The sequence below is a fragment of the Sinocyclocheilus rhinocerous genome, unplaced genomic scaffold, assembly GCF_001515625.1.
Source record: "Sinocyclocheilus rhinocerous isolate Xijiao unplaced genomic scaffold, SAMN03320098_v1.1 scaffold440, whole genome shotgun sequence".
Lineage (NCBI taxonomy): Eukaryota > Metazoa > Chordata > Actinopteri > Cypriniformes > Cyprinidae > Sinocyclocheilus > Sinocyclocheilus rhinocerous.
Window position 1 is genome coordinate 144,720 of NW_015637534.1, and position 10,781 is coordinate 155,500.

The window sequence follows — 10,781 nt, forward strand, 5'->3', positions numbered from 1 at the left end:
ATAAAATGACCTTAAAAATCAAACGTTTAAATGCATAAATATTACTAAGAACACTATCAGCTTAACAGTAACAAGTCCATTGCCTAGTAATTAGTTCAAGATTTTCTTTGTTTTTTAAATATTTGGTTGGTACAAATGTAGTCTGGGTTTTATTTTTCTATACCTTGCACAGATTTGTTTGTGGAACTTGAAGATGAGAGAATGTCACAGTCTGGCTGCGTCCGAAAGCTTAGGCAGCTGACTTGTTGCCTCGCTGCCTTATCAGGCAATGACTTTAGAGGCAGCGTTTGTGCACGAAGAAGGTACCTCACAAAACTGATTTCAGACAGACTTCTGCGGCAGCATGCCGTGTCTGTGTACACCATTTCCGTTCCTCATCTTGACTTGATCTGCCATGAAGTCTTTCCATCAACTCTTCCCTTCCATGCCACTGTTATGGGTTCCTCTTTTGTGTTGTTCAAGAAGGCAAACCAAAAAGAAAGAAAGAAAGAAAGAAAGAAAGAAAGCTAGAAGAAAGCAATCAAGGAGAAAATAATCTTTTTAATGTAAGAGCTCAGATTCTAATCTGACATGAAGTTTTGATGTAATGATCTTGGTGCACCTCCCTCTCCTCACTGTCTTGACTGTTCTGGGGGATTAGCGAGCCGAGATTTGCTTGCTTGATGCCAGAATGAGCCTTTTGTAGAGTTGCAAAAATGTTCTGGAACACAAGAGGCCTGTGGCATCAGTCCTAACCATGTAAGACCCTTTACTGTCCCACTTTCTTCTGTTAACATTCAAAGCCTGTCTCCAGGAACTTAAGATCTTTAAACGAATTTGGTGATCAAGTTGAACGTTTGCATTCGCAAATATCTCCCCAGCACAAAGAGCATTTCTTACAAACTCTTACAGATTTGAAAGCAAAAGCGCAAGCTCTGTTCCAAAACCCAGTGAGCTGCCATCTAAGGACGCGTACACGCTTGAGAAGGCTAGAAGGCTTTGAAGGAAAGCGGAGACTTTGACGCTACGAATGCGTAAAGTTCATTATGAGGGCATGCAAAGAGCCGTATCAGTTTGTGTGCGCATGCACAGAAAAATACTACTGTACCTGAAATCGATGCCTGGGTCACATTATGTAGCAGCAAAGATGCTGTTTGTCATTGCTTAAAATTTGCATTTGCAGATTCCATCCCAGCTCAAAGATAAAACTCTCAAAAAAGATGTTTTCAATTGGTGCTAGCTGTAGCAGGATTACCAAGTGCTGTTTATGTATCCATCGCTGCCAGTTGCCTGAGGCTTGGTTAGCTACATTTTTATTATAGTTTTGTAGCCAAGCTAAACAAAACTCTTAAAAGACAATGATTACAGCATCTCCCAAAAAGTGGGGTGGATTAAAAAGGATGACATAAAAATGGTTGCTAAACCCCCTATCCTTACTGAAATACAGCACACAACGTAAGCACACAAACAACACTCCTCACATTAAGCTCATGGGAGACTTGACAATTGATTTCAATTGAGTTTAACATTAGCAAGTTGCTAAACTAATGACACGGTAGTACTCTAATAAGCAGAATAAGGCATAGTAGACACAAATATTGGAGTCCACCATTTTTCAGTGAGCTCAGTGCAGTGCATTCTGGGATTGCCTTCACTTTGTAGGATAAATGCATTGCTGCATTTTAGAGATTTGAGATATCCAAAAAGCCAGCATAATGTTACTGCCTACCTTTTGGAACCAACAGACCTCTGATGCATGCGGTAAAATGCTGTCCGGGTAGTGCGCTATGTTTTGGAACAGATCCAATTGTGTCATCGAAAGCTGCATAAGCTTTTTGTTGCTAAAATTAATCTGAAGGCAAAAAAACTTCCAAGGTTGTAGAGCACACTTCTATGCATCTGTTGTCAAGGCACGTTTTGGTGCGTCGTGCAACAGAGCCATGCATTTCTCACGCAAAACCTGGAGTGATGCAACGGTGCAGAAGATGTGAGGAGGAAGAGTTTATTTTGTGCTTGTAAAGGGTTTTATATAGCAGTGCATGTGAAACTAGGCTTCCTGTGTTCCAGGGTGCAGCAAATCAATTCCACCTGTTTTGGAATATTTTCTGCCTAAAAGACAAAGCACCCCAGCTAACGCTCTGGACAGGTTCTCTTTGTTGTTCTTGTGGGGAGGGGGAGTGACGATGTTGCATGTTCTCCTCAAACGTTTCTTCCAGAGCCTTCTGTTATTTTGTAGTCTTCTATTCATTTTACAGTCAAAAGAATATCCAAGGAATGTGCCAGAAAACCCAACAAGAAAATATGTAGAAAAGGAGGTATGTAACAAGCCAACATTGGAGCGATATACAGAGAAGAGAGCGACTGGTACGTCCTCTCTCGTACCCACGGGATATCACCGACAACTACAGAATCTTGTGTGCAGAGCAATGTTAAAAATGGCTGTATATTTTTTTCAACATAGGGTTTTTTTTTTTTTTGTGAATATGTGCTATTTCAAATTGCTATACAGTGTGTATGTACACAACCTCCTGTTTTCACATGTTCAACCCTGTTATGTTCAACAACTTAAAAAATTACACAGGCTAAAAAAAAAAAAAATTTTGATCACTAACAAATATGCTTGCACCATGTCAAACCATTGAACAATATGACTTTTTTTGACCATGGAGAGTTTATACTATTATATTTAAATGGACAAGTATCATAGCAGAACAGGGTTGAATGGAAAGTTCAGGGGGGGTGGGATAATTCAGCATTTAAACAGAAAATTACAACAACAAAAAAAGTTTCTAGATATGATATGATAGTAAATGATTCATAGATAATGAAAACACAATTTATTATTATTATTATTATTATTATTAAGTACAACACAAAATGTATATGCAGTGTTGATGAATGGACAAGCAATTTGGCTCATATTTAGTGTGTTTTTTTATTATTATTTATTTTGGCATTACACACAGAGTTAAGAGTTACAGAGTTAAGTCTCCAAAATAATCAATTACTATGGCTTATTACTGTTAAATATATCTGTAGTAAGTCATTGGGACACACACAGCACACAATGATACAGTTTCCTGACAATGACCTATATATACATTATATAAACAATGCTGAACTCCTGTTTTAATTGACAGCTCATCCAATTTATTGAGCGTTGTGTCACTGATGTCATAACGCAAAGCATCATACATAAGATATGAGTCACTGATGTCATACAGCTTGATATGTGTCAGAAGAACATGTAATATCTTATGACACAAGTGACCGTGAGTGCTCCTGCAGTTACAATATGGAGTCTGTCATTACAGAAACCTCAGCACCAATGTCAAAATCAGTGTATTGTTTTAAAAAGCAACAGCCACAATGATAGTTACAACAAGTGTAATGTGTTTAGACTAGTAACGAACATAGAAGAAGAAGATACAGACTAAAAGTAAGAAAATTCCAATTAGTATTCCATTAAGACTTTGGATGCTACACTGAAATAGGTTTTTGCTTCATTATTTATCTATTTAAGGTGGAAGTTTTTATAGTGATAAAAACAATGCTTCTGTGACAGCAAAAGGTTAATTGATTATGGGACTCAGAAAGCTTCTTTGTCAACACATCAGCTATAATTATGCAATAATAATTATAACCTTAAAAATACCACCATCAAACATACTATTCAGTGGCTGAGTAAACACTTTAACGCAGTGAATGGTATTAATAATGACATCAGCTGAATTTGGTGATCCATTCTCATTGGAATTTATTGAATTGCATTGAATTTCATTAAAGAGTTTAAAACAGCTTAAGCTGTAAAGGCAGCATCTGTGACTTTCTGTCAATAACAGCAAAATAATTTAGACTCACCCCTCTGCTTAAAAAACTTTTTTATTATTATTTTTATAAGAAATAGCATGATAGCTTATACAGAAATGAATTAACATTAGAAGTCATGGTGGAAGTGTACACAAACATTTTAAAAGCCTGTATTTTTGTCAAAACCCTTCATTCTTCTATAATGTGGAGATGTTGTTTTAGTGGTGGGACCTGCTACCTCTAGATGGATGAACTTCTGATGTTATTTCTGTAAACAAGCACTTTACAGATTGTGTGTGTTGTGTGAAAGTTGGATAGGTTTGCACAGACAGGCTTTGTAAGTGATTTTTAGACAAATTAGTCTCATGTTAACGTGCTGTATCATGTTTGGGTTTTGTGGCTGCACCTTTGAAACAGTGTGTCTGTGTAACATCATCAGCGCAGTCACTTTCCCATAGAGACCTCAATCATAAGATATGTATCTGCTTTTATGAACTGAAAGATGAGTCTAAATGATTTTCATGTCACAGATGCTGTCTTGCCTGGCACTGGTGCTTTTATTACATTCCTTAATGATAGCATTTTTGGGAGATTCATTCCCATTACGGTGATGTTTATTAAAGGGGTCATATGATGCGATTTCAAGTTCTCCTTTCTCTTTGGAGTGTTACAAGCTGTTCGTGAATAGATAAGATCCCTAAAGTTGCAAAGACGTTGTATTTACAACACTGTTCCAGAACAGTTCAAACCAAATATTCAGATGTGTGCAACGCATTTTACGGAGGACGAGGACTGTTTAGAGTAGCCTACAATGCCGGTGTTCGGGTGAATTCAGTTCCCGTTTCCCCTTCGGTGCGCATGCTGACCATAGTCTATGATGCCGACAAATAATGCTGACTCACAGCCTGTAAGTACGTTTTCATATTTAAAGGATTTGCCACACCCCTTTAAAGCACGCTCTAAGAGGAACAACCTTAAGAGCAACCTTCTCTAACTACTCAATTTGTATTTTATCTCAGTTTATATTGTCTATGCATGTTTTTTTTTTTTATCTTTAATAATGGAACTGAGATGTTTCCCACAAAATGTTTGCTTACAGGGACCCAAAACTAGTGAATAACAAGCAGCTGAAGAAACACACACACACACACACAAAAGTGTGTTATTATGACAGTATACTAATGTTATCTGGCAGTAATTTGTGCATTAGTACTTGCATTTAGTACACTTAAACTGAGATACTTTTGGATAGCGACATTATTATTATAATGAAATAATGCTACTCTGAAATTAAAAACATGTTCAAAACATGTTCAAGGTCCACTCACAATGTTTTGTTTGTGTTGCACTGCTCGATGAGCGTTTTGCAAATTCAACTGATATAGAAATGCACTAGAAATATACATTAAGCTATTATAGTATTATATACTATATATAGTATTAGTATTATAGTATATTTATTCCACAATCCAATTTTCCCCAGAACATCTTTGGACAGTTACAAAGAGAAAGAAAGTCGTATTCACTTATAAAACAAAAATATATGGGAATATACTAGAAAATAGAATGCAATAATTTCCATATATGGGAAACTAGTGCTTATATTGTCAATGTACTACAACATACTGTATGCATTGATCGTGTATTTGATACATATAAAAAATATATAGCAATGAATGCAAAACTGCACTACATTTATATAAGGAAATATAATATATTTGCTTAAGGTTTCAGCTGGTCATGTGATCTCAACATGGCTGCTCTCATGAGATGCACTGGAGTGTTCATCTTCATTTTAAACAAAATGTTTTATCCGTAGGTGCGAAAGCTTACAAAAGTAGCAAAATAACATGCAATATCTGTCACATTTGTAGAAGGGGTGTCTGGAAAATAATGGCATTGTGTTCCCTGGAAATCAGAGAATGGAGACAGGCAGCACGAAACACGCTACCGTGATCTTGTTACGAGAAAAGTAAATAACAGCTAAGCATCAAAACCAATGTCTTTACACAGCAGCAGCTGCTGCTGAACTATTAACAATTGCGTTCAGGGGAAAACTACAGTTTGGAACAAATTTGCAGTGAGTTTGCGCTGTCGGTTAAATGATCTATGTGGTGTGAAGGAAAGTCTTAAGGGAACGAGCCCTCCCCGGAGGAGCCGTCTGTCTGTATATGGGTCAGGAACGAGAGCAGCTAGCATTTATTTCCTTTACTAGATGCTTAATATACTTAGATTTGCTGAATCTACAAATATTATTGCTGATAGCTTAAATTAACATTAAAGAAGCCCTTCTGAATGCTGGTTTTGTTTTCAGTAAACGAGTGGCTGCATTAAATGAGAGTCTCTATTTCAATTTGATTATCTTAATAGCACGTAATATATTAACATAACAGCGGTTGAAGTTTTGAACTTGGCAAACGCAAACATAAAACATTTGCATTAGAAAGCACGATTCCCAACTCTAAAATTAGAGTTTTAGTTTTTGGAGTGCAATCTTTTTGATCACACCAAAAAAATAATAAAACCTATTAGTCTCAACGTGCAGCAACATGAAATCTTATGTAAATTCCGGCAAATTTGCATAACATAAAATCATCAGTAACGGTTGCCAGGCAACAGTACGCTTGTGCTCTAAGAGCCTGTTGATGGTCTATCCACTCTGTCGAGCTGTTTCAATCCAATTTGCCCTAGGGATTTACAAAAGAAAAATGTATCAAGACATGTTAGGTAGAAAACCTGAAAATGTGACACAGAATAGAGGTACTTTCAGGCTGAATGACACACACGTCACACACACACACACCTGTATGAAAGGTGTTACAGTGAGTGAACACATTAAAGTCCATGTAGTTGTTCTTCTGGGGAGCATTAGCACGCACAAACACTTCAATCCATTACCAGAAGGTTGATTTGTTAAGAGCTTTTGAAGGATGCAAAAAAGCAAGAGTAAATAAAATCTTAATCCTTCATTTGTTTTAAAATCTTATTTCTAATCCCACAAATGTTAACTATTGACATATAATGAAATTGCCTTTTCACTGTAATTTTTATTTGCTTTGTCATATAATGTTTGCAGGTTCACGGAGTACTTTTGTGACCTAATTTGATCTTCAGAGACTGTGCCGTCAGAGACACATTTGGATACAACTGTGTTGCATTTGCAAAAATAAATAAACAAATTAAAAATCGAATTAAAAATACATTTACTTCCATAATCTTATTCACGTATTTCCAAGTGAAGCAGCACACTCCATGAGGAAAATTGTGGGGCTTGCCTTTTCTTTTTATTTTTTTTTTATAATGTGCACTAATTATTCACAAAATAACCAGGAACATTAATTAAGTAATCAGGGTCAAATGTGATTTACCTTAAAGCAGTGGTTCTACTCTTGTGAAACTATTGTGTTATGAAAATGGGTCACAGGGCTGTTCTGAGAGGGAGGGAGAAGAGGCGCTGCTAATTGTCAATAATACACTTTAAAAAATGCTGGGTTATTTCAACCCAACTTTGGGTCAAATATGGACTAACCCAACCGTTGGGTTAAATGTTTACATTAAATTTTTTACCCAAAAGTTGGGTTAGTCCATATTTGACCCAAAGTTGGGTTGAAACAACCCAGCATTTTTTAGAGTGTAAAATGCAGATAGACAAATAATTGGGATAAATAAATAAATAGGCTTATCTACTTTTAAAAGGAGACTTGGGTTAAATGTTTACATTAAATTTTTTACCCAAAAGTTGGGTTAGTCCATATTTGACCCAAAGTTGGGTTGAAACAACCCAGCATTTTTTAGAGTGTAAAATGCAGATAGACAAATAATTGGGATAAATAAATAAATAGGCTTATCTACTTTTAAAAGGAGACTGTGCATCCAATCAAAGCCATCAAATGGTATTTTGGCACAAATTCATCCATCACTTGGTAGGAACTAGTCGGTTTAGACAGATTCCAACAGGTTGCATGGCATTCCATCATCCTTGAAAACTGCAATATTAATTTACTAATACATTTCCAAGTTTTACCAAGGATATTTTTGGTTGTATTGTTGATTGTTGTACAATAAACAGTTTTTGCGTTGTGTTGTATCATAACTTGATGTCCAATGTAAATTTGGAAATGAAATATTACAATTAACTTACAATTAACAACATTCAATGTTAATTCATGTTTGTTAATGATAAATTAACACAAGGGTCTTCAGTCTTCTTCAGATTCAGTCATCAAGTCACAACATTTCACCAATGAATTTCCATGACTGATCCAGGCTCTTGTCTACTGAACATATAAATAAATAAAAAATAATTTTATAAAAACTGCACTCTATAAAAAGACCAATGTCTGGTTAGTGTAGAATTAGATTAAATTGAATTTAAAAATGCTGACAATATTAATAAAAAGTTAAATATAGCATATCTAGCTTTTTTATTCACTATTGAAATTCTCAAGTCATTTCTATGATTATTTAGCATTTTATTAATTTACATTTAATATAAAATTTCAGTGGAATTTTTTGCGCTTCCATGACCTCTGATAAAAATGTTTCATTTTAATCCCGGCCTATAATAACATGTCCATATAATAACTGTTGTACCAAATTAATTGATATACTTGGTCATTAAAGTTATCATTCTTTATTTACATGATTTTATATTTGTACATTACAGATGTTATGTGGGAGAGACAATATTTACTTGAGCTTTAGCTTAGCTTTGGTTGAGCTCAAACAATAATTGGTGGAGCTCCTGCAGTAAGGACCGCCGCAGATTCCCCAGGGTCACAGACCCCCTGCATTAACTAATGCTAATTTATACAACTTCAAATGTTAAAATGTATTAGCTTAAGTAGAAATTAACATTAACCAAGATTAATGGCTTTAAAGGTGTTCAGTTTTAGTTCATATTAGCTATTGCAGTAACTAACGTTAATGTACAGGGTTTTTCTAAAGCGTTTTCGCAAGACCAATATCGAACCAAACTATTTTTCTTTTTATTCCATACATGCTGAGTGCTGAATATTTTAGATTTATATGATTGTATGTGATTCTAGCAGGAGGCGTTTTAATGAGTTCTGTAGGCTATACTTCAATGCAATCTTCAATGCATCTAGTTTTTATCTGTTTATATATTCAGTTTAAGAATTCCCTGGGATGCATCATGCTGTTAATAGAACGTTTAATGCCTAAAGGGTGTTTTTAAAGATTGCATTAAAACCATTCCCCAACTACAGGATCAATTATTTGCTTCTATTAAAATAATATTCTGATGTTGGCTACACATTTCCTATGAAACGCGCAGGCATGCTGAAATCTCTCAGGGAGCTGTTTCTGTCATGTTTCAAACAGGCTCTGACAAATCACTTATTAAGAGAGAATTCCCGCTATAATTTTGGCTTTGGTGCAGTTTAATTGTCTGAGAGAAGGGCATTTGGTGGGATCAAACCAGAGAACCTATTTACACAGCATTCAGAGAGTAGCAGGGGTTTTTGTCCCCCACGAGAAAGACGAATTCACAATGAATTGGACAAGCCGTCATATTCCAGCAGTCTGCCAACGTGATGGAAACTGCTAAGTGTTGGAATCTGAACTAGGCTCCGACTGAGCAATAACAGGCGATAAAATGGCATGGAAATCGCTTTTGGATAGCTCAACTTTACCGAGGTTTGAAATGTGTGCGTATGTAGCTGCAGGCTAAGTTGCATGGCAAACAGCGATGGCATAAATGTAGAAAGGGGTGGGCGGAAGTTAAGGAAGAAAGGCACAAGGGAAGCGGATGTCCTCTCCGCTTGATATGGAACAGCTCTTTTAAATGTGTGGTTGCCCATAGGCCTGGCGTGAGTGGAGTCTTGCCAGTGGCACTTCATTCAGTTTGACTTGAAATGCAAGACACAGCTTTTCCAGGAAGTTTTTGTTGGGATGCCACACTGCTCACTGGCCCAGTATATCTGCCCATTCAGAGCACAGTGTCTTCCAAATGTTCTTTGTTGTTAGTCCTTCTATAAAGGGCCAGTTATTCTTCCAAGGTCGGGCTGTAGCTGTTTTCGTGATCTATACTTCGCTGCTTCATTTCATCTTAAGAGGCACGCCGAAAACAGAAGGTAAACAGAATGTATGTCTTCGATAGAAACATCCATGGATTTCAATGAAATATTTCAGCCATCCTAATGTAATCATCGGTTTCTGACCACGCTTCTTTTTCATAAGCGTTCTTCGCAGTCACTCTTGGTTATTGCCGCAGCAGTTAACGCCAAGGACAGCTCATAATGCGCTCCTTTATTTATCCAGCACTTGTAATAAAAACAAAAGGCCTGTGATATAAAAGTCCTCTGGGCTACGAAAGCTCTGGTGTAAATTTTTGGCTGTCCTTTACAGTCTCCTTAACCTTTAAAGTCGACTTCAAGTCAAAATTGGCCCTATTTACTTTCCTAATACATGTTCCTGGTTTGATTGTACACAATTCATTAGTCTTAGTTTATGGCAATAATAGCAAATAAAAACCTTTTCCCGCTATCAAGGTAGCTGATACTGCTGCATGTTGTCGTTTGGACTACTTTGGTACTGATTTTTGGAATAACTTATTGCAATTACTTGGCTATGTTTAGGATTAGCTGTTCAAATCTAACTATATAATATGTATAATATGTACGTTAATACTGTTGGTGGGTATGTTTAATGTTGGGGATAGGATTAAAAGGTATAAAATACATCTATAAAATGGAAAAAGTGAAAACTAAGGTGTAACAAATATAGATGAATCCCACACACTGCTATAGCTTGCAAATCATATTCAATAATGTTTTCATCATGCAGCCTTGCAAGACTGAAATGTTGCATTAAAATATGATTATCAAGCTGTCATATTTTCATCTATTTTTGTTAGTCTATTTGCTTCTATTTATTCATACGCAACTGCTTATAAGATTAACAAGGATCTGTAAAAAAGTAAAAATATAACTATAAAAAATATATTTTATGTCATAAATATTCTACATTTA

General features: G+C 36.0%; 1 protein-coding gene across 1 annotated transcript in view; it reads left to right on the forward strand.

The window, feature by feature from the left end:
• Positions 1-268: 268 nt before the first annotated feature.
• The window catches only part of LOC107748936 (neuroligin-3), a 137,047-nt gene continuing 126,534 nt past the window's right edge, over positions 269-10,781 (forward strand). Inside the window, exons 1-2 of the mRNA XM_016563952.1 lie at positions 269-302; positions 2,235-2,294. Of these exons, the coding sequence (XP_016419438.1) occupies positions 269-302; positions 2,235-2,294 (94 nt within the window). The remainder of the gene's footprint in view (positions 303-2,234; positions 2,295-10,781) is intronic.